Below are 17016 nucleotides of genomic sequence, written 5' to 3' on the forward strand. Positions count from 1 at the left end.
GAACTTGATTAGAGCGGCCATGTGGTGCTTTAAGACTAAACAGGGTAGCCAGTGATAGCACCCACGGATTGGCTCTCTTGCATAGCTGCACTGCAAGGAAATAATCCTATCAGAGAGAGAGAGAGGAAACAAATGTACATAACAGTAGATTTTTTTTTTGAAAAGGGAAATTTTATTGATTTCAAGCATAATACATCAAGGTGATACATCGTCTTGAAAATTTCCCGACCTCTGCCTAAACGACACACAGCCTAAAAAGAGTTTGATAAAGATCCTTCCACACTAATGACTGTCAATCCGAAGACTAGACCGCCACCCATGTGCCCGGGCAAAAAAATCCTTGGCCACCTGTGCCAAGAAATGAGAGGCCGCTACAAGCTTGTCCTGCAAAGTATACTTCTGAAGGATAGCCCATGTACGGAGCCAGTGCGTAGTTGAGTAGATAACCTGCAAAAAAGAAGATTTTTTGTTATCGAACACCACCGCATTTCTGCATAGCCAAACAGACCAACACAAGGCTGTCGCGCCCAGAAGTACTAGTGGCTTATATTCTTTAGAAATTCCATTGAGCCAACTCCCACACATACTAGGCATATTATGAGGTTTTGGTATGCCCCAGGCCGCATAGACCGAAGCCCATACCATTCTCGTGAATCGGCAGTCAAAAAACAAATGTTGTATCGTTTCATTCTCATGACAGAAACAGCACTGTTGGTTCCCCTGCCAATTCCGTTTTGCAAGATTATCCTTTGTAAGAATGACGCCTCGTCTAAGATACCAGAGGAATATCTTTATCTTGAGTGGGGCTTTTAATTTCCATATTCTCTTATTTAGATTAGGAGTGTTCTGATTGATTAAACCCAGATAATGTGACTTTACCAAAAAACACCTGTCTGGCCTAGGTTCCATTTAAATTCATCCCTTTCTTGGCTGAGAACTATAGTTGATAGACGTGAGACAAGATTATTCCACATCACCAACTTATTGCCAATTAGATCTCTACGCCAGGAGAGGTTCGGGATCTGTGTACTTAGTACATCAGCCACCGTATCCTGTTTCTTCCTGACTATATTATAAAGTTGTGGGTATTGATCGCGTAAGGGACTATTTTCTAACCAAGTGTCTTCCCAGAATCTTACTTGAGACCCATCCTTTATCACGAATGTTCCGAATCTTAAAAAATCTCGTGTTACCTTCATCAGGCTTGCCCAAAAATGTGAATCTCCGCTCTTCCATTGGGCCTGTACCAACGGTTTAGACCCTAGGTATTTATTGCGTAAGATCTGCTGCCATGTACCATCTGTTGTTAACAGGCGGTACAGCCACTTACTGAGCAAAGCTATATTTTTTAATTCCAAATTATGAATCCCTAGTCCCCCTTGATCCTTGGGTTGACACAAGATGTCCCACTTTGCTAGCCGATACTTTTTTTTATGCTCGTCACTTTGCCAAAAAAATCTAGATCGAAAATAGTCCAACTTCTTACGAACCCCTTTTGGGATTTCAAAGAAGGACATCATGTACATAGGCAAGCTGCTAAGAATAGAATTAATGAGTGTTAAATGACCTCCAGTTGAAAGGTGTTTACCTTTCCAACTACTGAGACGTTTTTCAAACCGTTCTTGGATCTTCAGCCAATCGCTATTAGACAATTTTCTATAATAAATCGGAATGCCTAAGTATCGGATTGGGAAAGATCCTGGATTGCAACCAAACAGCTCCATGTACTGACTTTCGCAATTCTTCGCTTCTCCAAAGCAGAAGATTTCACTCTTATGGAAATTAATTTTGAGGCCCGATAGCTGCTCAAAAGCACAAAGAATAGTCCTCATGTTATGAGCCTGCTCCAGGTTATGGTCCATAAAGAGAATTGTATCATCAGCATATTGTAGTATTGATAGCCCGTCATCTATCAAATGGGGCACCACACCACTAAGCAAACCCTCTGCTTTTGCTCTCTTAATGAAAAGTGTGAGCATGTCGGCTACTAAATTAAAAAGGATGGGTGAGAGTGGGTCTCCTTGCCTAAGTCCTTTCTTTGTTTGAAAATATGGACCCACCTCATCGTTGACATTTATTGCAACACTTCCACCTGAGATGAAAGACTTAATCCAATCAATCCACTTGTTTGAAAAGCCTTTCAGCCGAAGCGTCTGAATCAGGAAGTTCCACCTCACTTTATCATAGGCTTTTTCAAAATCTATTTTGAAAATTACCCCACTCTGGTTCTTGCGATGTAATTCGTGAACCGTTTCATGCAAGATCACAACACCTTCTAAAATATTTCGGCCACGCATAAATGCCGTCTGTGAAGGGCTAATTATGTTATCTGCAACCGAATTGACACGGATTGTCGCCACTTTCGTGAAGATTTTAAAACTCACATTCAGGAGGCATATCGGCCTGTATTGCTGGATTTTACTGGCTTCTTGTGTTTTTGGCAATAACGTTATGACACCAAAATTTAGACTGAAAAGGGGAAGATCACCATTATGCAGGTCATGAAACATTTGCATGAGGTCCCCTTTGATGACATCCCAAAACTGCTGATAGAATCAGCTAGGAAACCATCTGGTCCTGGCGCTTTGTTATGATCCATATCAAAGATTGCATCCCGAATCTCCTTTTCAGTGAAAGGAGCTACGAGGAATGCATTTTCTAGTGAACTGACTTGAGGGATATCATCCGTCCTATCACCTAAATTAAAATTATTCTCTTCAGGAGGACCGAATAATTCTTTGTAAAATTGGGTGATATAACCTTTTAGGTTATATTGACCCTCAATTTTTCCACCCTCGTGTTCTAGGGAGAAGATACGTTTCTTACGATGTTTGCCATTAGCAACCATATGAAAGTATCGAGTGTTATTATCCCCCAAAAGAACGTCAGTCACTTTGGCCCGTTGATAATACTTGAGTTCCACCTCACGCAGGAGTTTTATCAAGTCATCCCGGGCGGATTCCAGTTGATTCCTCTCAACGTTCGTGAGTGTTCTAAATTCAGCTTGGGTGTCTAGGTCCGTTACTATCGATTGGAGGTTTTCCTTTTGTGCTTTATACACCCCATGGTGGTGACGAGCCCACCCCCGCAAGTGCTTTCTGAGTGCCCCCAGTTTTCTATTCCAGCGTTGCACTAAATTTTGTCCACCAACCGGTTGATTCCAAATTTTTGTGACTCGCTCTTGAAAATCCTCATGAGATAGCCAACTGAGTTCCATTTTGAACTGCTTTGCATGTCCCGTAAAGGATGGGTCACCCGTTTCCAAAAGTAATGGGGTATGATCTGAGATGCCTCTATCTAGTGCTCGCACTGTTACCATCGGGTATTTGAACTCCCATTCAGTTGTCATTAGAGCTCTATCGAGCTTCTCATAGGTCGGATCCGGAAGAGAGTTTGCAAAGGTGTATTGTCTCCCTATCAAATCTATCTCCCGAAGATCAAAGCTATCAATGACAGCATTGAACAGGAATGGCCAGCGAGGGTTAAAATTATTTTTATTCTTTTCCTTACTATGCCTCATGATGTTAAAATCTCCCCCGATTAAGGTGGGCAACGGATTCTGTTGACACGTACGTACGAGTTCCGACAGAAAAGCTGATTTGAATTCATCCTGTGCCGGACCATATACTGCCATCAAAATCCATTTGAAGTCATCGTTTCTGTTTCGGAGATGGAACTTAATAAAAAATTCCCCTTCCACAATAATAGATAGATCAAGGACTGTTGAGTTAATTCCTAGTAGAATACCGCCCGACCGTCCCCTGGGTGGGAGGCAATGCCAGATAAAATCCGCGTCACCAGAAAGACGGTTAAGATTTGATCTAGACATGTCCTGTTTCCCGGTCTCCATGACGGCAACAAAGTCTAGTTTGTGATCTCTAATTGCATCTGAGATGTATCTATATTTAGCCAAGTCTGAAAGACCTCTGATATTCCAGTAGAATCCTTTCATGGGGAAACACTTTTGTTTAGTTTTTGAGTCTTTTTCCGCGCCTTGGCTTTTTTAGCTGTTGATTTCGACTTACGCCCGGTCACCTTAAGGTCACAAATTCTCATGCCTAGGTCCAGGTCATCCAAATCCACATCAGTTATGTCCTTGATTAAGTGGGAAAGGAGCCTGTTTTCATTTTCAGGATCCTCCTCATCACTTAAATCAAAAGGATTTAAATAGGTATCCACTCTTTTATTTTTTGGCTGAACCTTAACTTTGTCCACTTCAATTCGTTTTAGTGCATTAGAAGAAACAATAATCTCTTTGGAGCTGCTACCCATAGATATCCCGATAGACTTTAATTTTGCAACACTATTGTCCATAGGTAACTTTAAAGATATGTTACCTGGTGGGTATGTCCCTGCCGGGTTATCCAGGTTCCTAATAGCAGCACGCCTCTTGGCTTTGTCCAGAACTAGCTCATCTGCTGCAGAATTACCATCCGCAGAAAAAGAATAGTTAGCGCGAGCACTTCTGCGTTTACCATCGAGGAAAACTGATCCAACCCCTGAAAAATCATCACATTCCGTACCTGCGATACTGTTGGTAGGTGTCTTGAAAGCTGCCGGTGTGAACACCTCCGGCTGCCCTGACGCCAACACAACTTGTTGCTTACTCGGTGTTGTCACCCCCGCCTTAGCAGATACCACCGTATCTGTACCAGATAGATCGAGTGATGATCTGAAATTATCGCAACAATTATCTGACAAAGGTGAAGGAGTACCTGTATTTGACTCCGGAATTATCGGCGATGCCATCACAGATGGCCCACTAGATGGAGAATTAGCATAATCTGCTACACAAAAGGGTGAGACTGTATGCAATTCCTCAGAAGCTGACCCAAAGAAGCGCGAACACTGACCATTATTTCTTGGTGGAGTAACTTTAGCCTGACTACTATAAGTAACAGACTCAGAGCATGTTTGTACTTGCAGTGCAGGTTTAAGCTCCTGAGGATTTTTATCCATCACCATGCTGGAATCGCCCATTGGCCCTGCCATCTGGGCGCCCATGCCAGTTGAAAGCGCATCTACGCCCAAAGGTGCGTCGATCACCTCTCCCTGCTGCTTAAATGCATCAGATAGAAGGCATTGTGAAAAATCAGATTTAACACAGCCATATTCTGATGTAAAAAAGGATGATATTTACCAAAAGTATTCCCAGGAATCGGCCTGAAACCACCTCTTGGTACAGTAACCGCAATCTTGGTCGATTTTGTAGTTCCTTAAGACAAAACCGGCTTCCTCGGTGGACATGAGCGACGGTTTCCCATAGGAGTGACCGCAATCCGACACTGCATTGGGGCAGGTCCAGATCCAACATTTTTTGTCTGAGGTAAGCTGCTCTCAGGTTGACTCGTCCTCTTCAATTTTTTTTGAAGAATCATCCCTATCCTTATCCTCAGCACTACCATTACCATCCCGGAAATTATCAAAATCCATGGGATCATCATCTTCTGGCGGAAGCGTTGCTGGCAAGAAAAGTTCATCTTCCTGTGCAAAGGTCACATGATAACCTTGAGTACCAAAAACCAGGTCTGTAGTATGTGGCAGCTGACGCTTATCCATCATCCCAACCTTGATTCTGATCACACCCTTCATCCTATAAGTTAGCATATCAACTTCCAGAGTTGCACCAATCACTGTCCCAACAGCCCAGAAAACCAAGTAATGCCTGTAAGCATGTGGCACCCCCGTAACATGGACCCAGACTTCCTCTAACTCATACGTAGGTGCAATATCTTGATCATTTTGCCAGACTGACACCGTGAGTGTGACGCCATGATTTTTCAACTGAAAGCCAATGTCAACCATTCTCTGCAGCGAATCGTCACTAGGAAAAGCCACCAAAAAAGAATTTTAATCATGAACTAAAGCTTCCCACTTCCAGTCTGTTCTGATGATACGAGCAAGTTCAGACTGAACTACTTCCGCTGTGATGTGTCCCCCAGAGACGGTGACTAGTCCCGTGGGTGACAGATCTGGTGTCTCAAGCTTGTAGTCGACGTCTGTAATTCTGATAAAAGCAAACTCCTTCTTGCCTGACCCAAAGAAAGATGCATTTGGTTTAGGCATCTTCAGAATCGGGCACTTGGCCGACAAATGGGAATTCTTCTTGTTGCAGATAACGCAGTCGAGATTTGCCTTGTAATTTTCGTTAACATGTCCGCTGCACTTGCAACGAAAACAGAAGGGTTTCCTCTTCTTAAGTGCACCCTGTTCCAATTGCTGTTGCTCCCGCTCTGCCCCCTGTTGAACAAAATCAGCCTTGCTAGATGGCAAGATAGGAACGTACTGCTGTTGGGATTGATTTCCTGCTGATCTAGAAAATTGCTGATCAGCTCCTCCTCCTCCTCGACCAGGATGTGCGCTGCGACCATCAGAAGCACCATGCTCACGTCCATGTTCACGACCTACCTCGCGACCATACTCACGGCCGCGACCAGCAGGGTGTTGTGCCCTGGAGTGGGCCTGGAAACCGCCGCCGCCAAAATCCCCATGACTGCGACCATCCCGGCGACCAGGGTTGGGGCCTCGACCCCTGCCTCGATCCACAAACCGAGGGTAAGGTGGCATCGGCGAGCTCCGCACGACGTCCGCAAAGGAGCGTTGGCCCCGCTTAGCCACCAACACCGGCGATGAATCTGATCTCGGGCACCCAGGTTCTCGCGCTAGGGTTAGAGATGGTGTCGGCGTGGGAAGTTCACGACCAGGAAGTGGAGCGCGATTGAATTTCCTGGGCCCGTTTGGGATCAGGTCCCAGATGGACCTACCGAAATCGCGAGCACGTGCAATGAGGTCTGCACGCAGAGGTCGAACCGGATGCAGGAGGCGCTTCCTTGCGGTCTCTGGCAAAAAGGCTTCCAACGTGATCACCTGAGATCGATGTTTAGGAAGTGGGCCTTTCCAAGAACGCAAAGCGAACCCTTTCTTTCGAATGTCTGGATTTGACGCACCCTTTCTCTTAGATGGCAGAGAAAATTGCTTAGCACGTTGCGGTGAAGAAGGCTCCGACGAGACACATTGTTTGTGCTCCGGATTACTTCCCACCGGCGATCGCTCATTTTCCCACCATCGTGTTCCCTTTGGGAATCCCATATCTGCCCAAAAATTTTCAACAAAAATCTCATCATTGTAACTTAAGCACTTCTTCTTTTCTGAGATGTAATCTCGTGCCTCTTCATAAGAGTAACCCGCCATGATACAATCTTGTAAAGCCTCATCGTCCGCAGGACTGAAGCACTCATGGTTGTCCACTTCGTTGGATGATTGCAACACCATCGACACTGGAGAAGAAGCCTCTGCTAAGTTGATTCCTACCTCGTTGGTGTCGATAGGCGTTGCTGCAGTAGAAATGGAACACGATTTAGTTGACGATGGAAGATAAGTAGACGCGATGGAGGAAGTTTACTTCAAGTGGAGGTGCTGCAGCAGCGACACTCCAGTGGTTCATTATTGATGGTGTCACAGGCAAAATTATATGCATGTTGATAAATTTAAGGGATCTTTATTTTGTGGCTGATATGCAGATGAAGAGATGATAGTGATGATGTATTGATGAGATGATAAGTTAATAAATTTTGCAAAAAGAGTAAGATAAGAGGAGAATTTGGGGCTGCTAATTCCAAACTCTCTACGGATATACCTGTTCTTGCCCCTTCAATTTCAAAGTTGCCATGCCACTTCCAAATTCTCTATGCACCGTAACACATCATTAATATTAGTGCCACATAGAGTAGCAGGAGACCCGTTTGGCTAGAACAATGGTGAGTGTCAAGATACAAACATCGGTGATGTGACTTGTGAGTATGGAGATGAGTAGAAGATGTGTGGTTAAAATGGCGATGGATGGTGCATGGGATAGAACTATAAAAGATTGTTATTATTAATTTCCTCCCTCTCCAACCTTGTGCGCCGCCGCCCCTCTCTCCCTCCCTCCGCTCCCTCTAGCCCCCAGTGAAACGCCGCCGATGCCTCCATTTGCTCTCTTCCTCCCTCTCCAACCCATGGAGCGTCGCCGCCCCTGCACCCCTGCGCCACGAGCTTGGGGTCCGCCTGCCTGAGGAGCATGCACGGGTGCACCAGCAGGTCGAGGGCCACCCACTGCCTGAGGAGAAGTCGCGGCCGCGCCACTGGTCGGGGGCCGCCCGCCGGTGGGGAGCACGGGCGGGGCCACCACCAGGTCTGGTGCCGCCGCATGGGGAGCCTACGTGAGCCCGACCACCGCCAGGCCGCCGTCCGAACGTGCCGGAGGCCGTAAAGGTGAGGCCGAGCTCCCGTACATCCCGATGTGTGCATATATATTTCTTGTAAAAATGATTGGTATGATCGATTGGAGCTACGCGAACTTATAATTGCCCTTTCTATTACTCTGAAATGTGAAAATTCTGCAACAGTTTTTCAGATATTGTTTCACACATGCCTCTATCTTTGTTCATATGTCAGGAATCAAGAATCGATCAGCTTGTTAAACGATTTCTCAGATAGAATTACTTCCATCAGTGAGGAATCGGGAGCTGAAGCCTGAGAAACAGGTTCTGGAGAACCAACAGCACCACGTGCCCATGAAAGGTGTCAATGACAGTGAAGTCCTCCCTCAGTTGAAGGGAAGTCATGCTTCTGCTATGGCTGCAAGGCGTCAATGTCAGCATGAAGAGGAACAATTGAGGAAGGAAGCTCATGATAGTCGATTAGCTAAGGAATATGCCCAAACCATGATGTAGTGGGGTAGAATGGTACAAGATCGAGATGAAAAGATCCAGAAATTTATGGAGGTGAGATCTGACACAGATTCTTGGACATTAATCTTGTGGCAATTCCAACATAATAATGACATACATCATATATCATCAAATCTGCAGAGTATGGCTATGCACTGTGGCATGCCTCTAGAAGCGGTTCCTTCACCCCTTCCTCCCCCGCCTCCGATATATGTTGTTTCACCATCTCCAAATCCCTCTCCTGATAATGTAAGTTTGATGAAAAGTAGCTTACACACGTGTCAAGTTCACTTTGTTTGACGCCTGATGTGATCCCATGAAATCTTTACTCATGCCAACTATTATTTCCCTATTCAAATTAAAACTTGAGATTCTTTTTTGTTGTCCACAGTGCATTATATCTAGTGACATTATAAAATCAGTGAGCTTTGCATCCATTTGTTGCAAATATTCTGTAGGTTGCACTCATTTGCATTTCTAAGCAAACAATGTTTGAAACAGATTTGATCATGAGTTAATATTTATTTGAGGATGGTGAGCATTGTGTCGTGAACTTTTAATGGGTACGGTCTGCAAGAACAGTTCCTTGTGATATGGGATTACCATGATATATGCTATCTAGGAATAGTAGTGTAGAAAGAATTTATATTGATTAAGTCTTCATTTATTTATGCAGGCTGGTACGTTCGGATCAGCCATTAGAGGGAAAGCCCAGAAGAATTGTTGAGCAGGATTGCCTATGGTCGATTTGGTGCCTATGTGAATAATACAAGTGGTCGCAATGATGATGCTGACATTTTGAATACGAATGCAACTGGTGGCAATGGTGGCGGCTTTGTGAATGGAACTGCAAGTGGTAGCGGCAACTACTCACCTCCTCAAGTTGATGAATTTCCACTCTTTTGAACTCATGCATGTCCTAGAATGTTTATTTTGATTCACTGTGATGTGTTGGACTTGTGAAATCCAGGCATATTCCTTTGTTTGGATACACTAAGTTGCTGCTGGTATGCATATATTTTGGGGAGAAATTGGTATGCATATTTGCTACCTGTTCTCTTTTAGACATGTCCATGTTGGACTTTTATATGTAATTTTGAGATAATATCTGCAGCAATGATGAATATGATTTTTGTCCCTGTGTATGTATTGTGACTTAAAAATTTGGATTCAAATTTCAAATTCGAATTTATGCTAATGTTGTATTTGAATGCAATATATGATTCAAACTATTTCCCTAGGAGAAATAAAACGTTGGGATAGTAGCTATGCTGGCAGCTCATGCAGTTTCCCTAGGAAACTTGAACCCTAGGGTAACAAACTTTCCTTGTAGGATGCTGCTCCATGTCATCATGTTTCCCTAGGAATCGAAATCTGTAGGGAATTTGGCTTTCCCAAGGAAAAATCGTAGGGCGCTGGTTATTTCCCGTCGAAAATCTCCCTAGCCATATTTCCCTACCAAAATTCCTAGGGAACAATGTTCCCTACCATTTATTGGACCTTTCCCTAGGATTTTAACCCTAGGGAAACGAGCAGACTCCAGTAGTGAAATAACATAGAGTCCTTCATTTTGTTCAGATTTGAAATAAGTCAGTCCTCCAATAAGGTAACAATAAAGTTGTCTCCATCTTAGATGATATCTTGACCTTAGTGATTTAGGAAAAAACCATAAAACTACAAAACAAATTTACTTGAATAAATTTAACTTGAAGTAAAAAGGAGCCAAAAAATTAGCATAGATAAAAACTAGATACCCGTGCTATTTGCGCGGGCCATCTTACTAGTTGCTAGTAACTTGTTGATTATGTGAGGCACGTTATGTATATGATCCTTTAAAAAGGAAGAATGTGCCTTCGGAACTATGAACTATGAAAGAACCATCCTTTTCGAATGGTTTCTCTTTGAAATGAAAAGCTACTTCACATTTGCAAATTATTTGAATATGTTGTTCACTCTTATAATGTAGTAAGCATCAAAATGGCTACAAAGATCAAATTATACCAGACCACTATGATTTACATGTCCAATGATGAATTAAATATCATGTAGACAGACAAATAGACAGCAGTTGTCTAAACTGTTGTACAAACTGTCTATTTAGTTGTCTGTATGTGACAAAAAGAAAGCAGCTGTCTAAACTGTTGTACTTTCCCTTAGCTGCTGGAATATTGCGACTGGGAGTGGTGAGCCTGGTGGGCCGTTCGACCGTCCTGACGATCGGGCGCAAGCATTACCGATTGCGATAAACGTCTATACATAACTACACTGAAACCAACGATGTGGTGCATTTCACATCGCATAGTTGTACGACTAGTAGAGCGTATTCGGTGATTATTAGAGTGTTTGGTTATAACCCTATCCAATAAGCTTCAAATAAGTTATATTCCATTCAAACACCTAGACTTATAAGCATTTCCATAAGCCCATAAGCCTCTTTAAGGAATGCTTATGAGACTTATTTTTTATGAACCCCACACCCCCACCAGAAAAACAACACTTTTCAACCCCTACTCCTCTACAACCCTACCCATTTAGCCCCTACAAGAATATTAAAGAGGGGCATAAAGATCATCCTACTACATTCAGGGCGGGCCTACGCTATATCAAGTGTATTCAACTGAATACCCATTATTTGTGGCAAAATTTTTTATATATATATGTATTATATATATATATGGAACAAAAATATGAATATTACAATAGGCTTCCAAAAAGATCAACGCGACGGATCCAGAGCACCTCGTCGGCGTCCGGGTGGACGCCAAAGGAGCAGAGCACGAGGTGATGACGGCACCCAAGGGCGTCACGCTTAGCGACGTCGCGGAGAAGGACGGCAACCTGTGGCTGGGATCCGTGGAGCTCAACTATGTCGGCCTAGCTAGCTAGTTGATTATTATAAATAAACATGCAATTAGTTTTTTAGGTAAACGTTAGATAATTAGTTGTGAGTACAAATATATCTTGTGTGCATTATTAGGCAAGGTTTAATAAGGTTTGCGAAATATTAGTAGTGAATTTTGGGTCGGTACGTTCAGTGCAGCTACAACTTGAGTTATTTGTGTCTTGCATATTTGAATGGATTTTATTTGTTTGGACTTTACATGTGTGATTCTAAATAAGCTGCATTGCGTTGAAGTGTTCATGCTCGCGGGTAGAATTGTGTCTTACAAACGAGGACGGTGCCCACTTTTGCAATGTTTAGCAATGTGAAGAAAATCACAGTTTGTATGGACAATATTCCTTGGAGTTCGACCTGCCCTTATTGTTTTTTTTTCCATCATCAAAAGAAAAACACCCAAAGGATTTCCCTCGTGATGCAAACATTATATTGGCATTCTGGACTCGCAATGCTGATTTTCAGGTTGACCGTAACTTTCCTTTCTCCCGGTCAATTTTTTTCCAACAAAACACATGGTGGGCCCCACTGTGCTAACATATCTCCTCTCCCCCGCCGCACACCCCACTCCCGTGATCCCTCCTCCTCACCCACTCCCTTCCTCCTCTATCTCCTTTTCTCTCTCCTTCTGGATCCAGGGAGGCGAGCGCTGGGGCCGGCGGCGCTCCCCAGCAAGCGACGCGACGGCGGGGAGGCGCGGCGCGGCAGATCCGGCGCTGGGGAGGTGGCGGGGCGGGCCGGCGGCGGCGGGGAGGCGCGGCGCGGCGGATCCGGCGGCGGGGAGGTGACGGGACGGGCCGGCGGCGGCGGGGAGGCACGCCGCCGGTGGGGGGAGGGCGGCGGAGCTCCCCAGGTTGAGTTTTTTTTGTCGCAAAATTTTTTTCGCTTGAAGGTTCCATGTTTCCTAATTTTTTTTTAAAAAAAATTTTCTGCTCTCCAATTTTTTTCTTTGATTTCCATCTTAAATTTTTTTCTCAAATTTTTTCTCGTCAAAATTTTCTGTCTTTTTTTTTCTCAAAATTTTTTTTCTTGAAAAAATTTCTTGAAATCAAAAAACAACAAAAACCATACTAGAATAGGGAAAAAACGAACGGTCGGAAAATCGACCGTAAATTAGCGCCCCCTTCTGGACTCGGCCGTCCGACCCGAGTAAAAATTATCGGACACCCTTCGTATTCAGCCCCTTCCGTTCTAATCTGGTGAACTGCGTAGTAGTAATATCTTCTCTGTCCTGCTATGTCTCGTCGTATCAGTTTTATTCCCACATGTCTCTCGGCTGCCTTTGCATTCTTCGCTCTACATGGCTTGGCCATCAGCGCACGTAGCCATGTAGGAATATCCACCACCACCGGCAGTTCTGGAGCGTGGCTGACCACCTACCAGTACCAGGAAGTGCCGCTGCAGGGAGGGTCCTCCTCCGGTGGGAGGATAGGAGACGAGAGGGAGCTCCAGATGGGGATGGCACCATACCACTGCATTGATGTGATGAACTACCCACTCATTGCAGTGCTCCTCGCATTCTTCATCGCGCGCATTCTTCTCCTAAAGTCCTATGCGCCAAATAGCGACGTACAAGCACACCAGCTGCCTACCTGGCAGCAGCATAGGTTGTCCCGTCTTCGGCTAAACGCGGTTGGTCAATCGCTGCATTCTGTTTTTGCCGTTAGCGCAAATGAATTGATGGACAGGGTTAGCTTCGTGTAGCTTTCGATTTCCTCTGATTGCTTGAGATAGTGGGGGTTGATTGATTTCAACATCCCTATCCCCATCTCTGTTTTTTTGACTGATTTTTTGGGAACAGTTGGTGGAGGGGTGCTTTTCTCCTCCCAATACTATTTGGCAAGGTGCCAAACATTACTAAAAAAACATGGGAAATTTGTCCGTGGGACATTGCGAAAGTGAGGTTTTGTACGCAACACATCATCAAAGTTGATTTTGTCTGCAGCACATTGCAAAATAATTCTTTGGTCTGCAACACACCACTGCAAATAAACTAATTATTTTTGGCTAGGAGAAGAGGTAAAAAGTCTTATTTGCCCTTGGCCCCACCTGCCATCTTCCTCTACCTCTCCTTTGCCTCTGCCATCGTCTCTTTTTCCTCCCCACTAAGCTGCTGCTGCCTGACCTCCGGCCAGTCGGCCACCACCGGGGCGGTGGCGCGCGCGGGGCACGGCGGCGGGCGCGGCGAGGCAGTGGGCGCGCGAGACGGTTGCGCACACGGCAAGGCGGCGGGCGCGCGTGATGGAGGAGCACGGCGGCGGGATCGCATCGCCAGGCGCGCGGGCGGATCTCGGCGACTTGATCTGCTCCTCCTCCGGCCGGGCCCATCATCCCCAGCTGCTCGAGATCCGGCGCGGCGGTCGCGTGTCCCGGCTCCTCCTCGAGTTCCGCCCCTTGCTCGAGCTCGCAGGCCATGGCGGGCCTTGAGCTCGGGCCGCGGCGGCGGCCATGGCGGGCCTAGAGACCGGGCCCTGGCGGCGCGTGGAGGCCATTGCGGGGCGGAGGCCGCGACGGCGCGTAGCGCGGTGGCTGGTGGTCGGCTGTCTCCCCCCTCCCCCATCGACGAAGCAGACCCAAGCGGCCGCGGGGCAGGCGGCTGTGGCAGAACCACCCAAATTAATCCGGCTCAAGTGCGCTAACCATCACCATAAAGGCAATACAGGCTAACACACACTTCAAACGGAGTAATCCGATAGTGCTGTCGGGTAAATCCCGAAGAATCCACTTATGTGTTGATCGAAACCCAAAGCTTACATGCAACTCACACGAAGATGAGTCCAGAGAGTACAACATTTCACAAATATATTATATTACAGAGTCTTAACTTAGTTATTACAAACCAAGTTTGAAATCTCAGAAAGGTACTTGAAAATCAAATTTAAAGTAGTTCAGTATTCAACTGCAGCGGAAATAAAATGAGTTCTAAACGACGATACAAGATGTCATGATGAAGCCCGTACATGACATCACTCGGCATTGTCATCGTTGGCCGGAGTCGGATCTCACTCCACCGACCAACCAGGAGGTAAAGTACACGGCCAAGTCAAGCTAGCTATCTGATCTTCAAACGTATCACCTGAAAACAAAGTTGAGCTACAAGCAAGGCTAAGTATACTAATACTCAGCAAGGCTTACCCGACTATGGGTATACTTAGCCCACTATCTAGATATGCAAGGCTTTTGGCTGGAGGGGTTTGTTTCGCAGAAAAGCAACTAAGAGTAAGTCCTTAATTTCAGATTTTAGCCTTCAAAATTCTAGTTCAATTAGCCATTCTAAAATAAGCATCTATCCAATGGCATACATGGTGGAATATAATTTTCTTTCATCATCCAACAATATTAATCATCATCATGTTTCACATTTTACTCTATGTGGCAAAAGTGTTAAGCAGTCTCATTGTCCGTAAGCGGCGGAACGATTCGAATCGATTTTATTAACCTTGCAAGGCAAACCTAAGACACACGCCCAGAGCACCGATGGGTCACCCCAAGCAACCTTTTCCCTTTCTTTCCGGGTCGTACGAACTGTCAGCGAGAGTTGTCGAATCTATATGAAATGCACATGCATGAGCTGTTATGATGATAACAAGTTATTATTTACTTCACTATAAAGTTGTAATCCAAACAAAACCCGAATTGGAGGATGAAACACTTTCATAAATATTTTACTGGGCAATCATTCATCGAGTAGTATTTTATTTATACTTAACTCACAAAAGAACTGGGTTTGCTGTTTTTCTTTTATAAAACAAAATGCAGAAAAAGCATTTTTCATCATATTAACACATGGAAAACAATGGAAAACTATAACTAAAGCTAAAAGCATAGAATGGTGCTGATATTTTTATGTGAGATGCTTTACTGGGTCACTAGTGTGAAGTAAAATTTCCAGATCATTTAATGTAGCAAAAAAAAAATCAGAAAACTCATGAAACTATTACTACTAGTGTACAAAAGTAATTCTCTAGGGTAGAGAATGCAGGTTCTGGTAATGAAATTTTACCAGTAGGTTAGATTCCTTAAAATAAGCTTGTGGTAAAGTTTTCATAATTTATTGACCTATACAGCAAGCATAGGAATTTAGATTCCTTTCCTAGGCATATATCTAACTAAAAATTTACAGAGTAAACTACTTAGTTTCAGTAGCTAAAGTTTTACAGTCATGTTCATGTACTCAAAACTAAGCTCCAGTAAAAATATGAGATTTTTCTAATGAAGGAAACTAGGGCTTTTGATTTACAAAGTTTATTCATGAATAAATCAAAAGGACTATTTATACATCACTAAAACTTCCCAAAATTTTTCTATAGCATCTAGAAACTAAGGTAAGGCTTTTTTAAAAATTTCAGCTCAATAAAACTAGTGTAGCACCCTGTGGATTTAACTCTATTTAACATAGGCATAAAACAAGATCTAATGAAACCTATAGCTAGATTTGTCAAAATGTCCTCAAATTGTTACAGTAAGCTACTCATCTAGTTTGCAGTACACTATCTAAAAATAAGCTAAAGATCATGGGTAGAACTTGAGATACATACAAATGTGGATTAAAATAATATTTAATCTAGAGATAAAATATTGGTCAAAAGCAAAAGTGGATATAACAAAAGTTGTAGATATAGCAACAAGGAACTCATATCAATTGAGTTTGCAATTTTCCAAATTTTCTACGAATTTATATCAATTTTACAAGTTTACTGTTTTTGAAAACAAAAGAAAAGAAAAACGAAACTTTGTAGTTGGGCCCCTGAAAGTTTTTGTTTCCAAGCAATCAGGTCCCTGGGCGGACCTGGAACAGGGGAGGGTCGGGCGGCCGGAATCCGGCGTGGGGGCTCACCGGAGGTGTGGGAGAAGTGGGGGAGAAGCTCCACGGCGTCGAGAGGAACCCGAGGATAGCTTCGGTTGGAGCTGGGACGGCCGGTGGTGGCGGTGCTATGGAGCAGCAGCTCCGACGGAGGGGGCACGCGGTGCCGGTGGCGCTCCGGCGAGGGAGGAGTGGCGAGGACCGGCCGGAGAGGACCAGTGGGAGGTGCGGAACCGATTCAGAGGGCTCCCGAGGGTGGAGGATGGCGGGAGGAGGGGGCTCCACGGCGGGCTAGGTGGAGGCGGCGGTCATGGCGGGCAGCGAGGCTTCCTGGGGGCCGTGGGTGCTCGGGCTTCGTTCTGGGGGAGGGAGAGAGTGGAGAACAGAGGAGAGGGGGCTTTGTTGCGCAGCAAAAGGGGGAGGGAAGGCGCTGCAAGGAGAGGTGCGGGGTGTCGGTGGCGCACAGCATTTGAAGGCCGGCCGTGGGTAGCGGCTCGGGCAGGCGCGTGCGCCATGGCATGCAGCGTCAGCACGTCGTCTCGTCGAGCTAGGCAGGGGTGCAGCGAGGAGAGCGCGGCGTTGCAGGGGTGACGGGACTAGGCGCT

General features: G+C 45.0%; 1 protein-coding gene across 1 annotated transcript; it reads right to left on the reverse strand.

Annotated features, from left to right (window-relative positions):
- Nucleotides 1–215: 215 nt before the first annotated feature.
- On the reverse strand, nt 216–4830 carry LOC120699269. Its single transcript, XM_039983208.1, has 4 exons — nt 4716–4830; nt 4524–4646; nt 4338–4418; nt 216–447 (listed from the first exon to the last, which is right to left on the reverse strand). Exons 1-4 carry the CDS (start codon nt 4747–4749, stop codon nt 305–307), a joined length of 381 nt encoding a protein of 126 aa, XP_039839142.1. The 5' UTR covers nt 4750–4830; the 3' UTR covers nt 216–304.
- Nucleotides 4831–17016: the final 12186 nt, after the last annotated feature.

Source organism: Panicum virgatum, chromosome 3K, assembly GCF_016808335.1.
Source record: "Panicum virgatum strain AP13 chromosome 3K, P.virgatum_v5, whole genome shotgun sequence".
NCBI lineage: Eukaryota > Viridiplantae > Streptophyta > Magnoliopsida > Poales > Poaceae > Panicum > Panicum virgatum.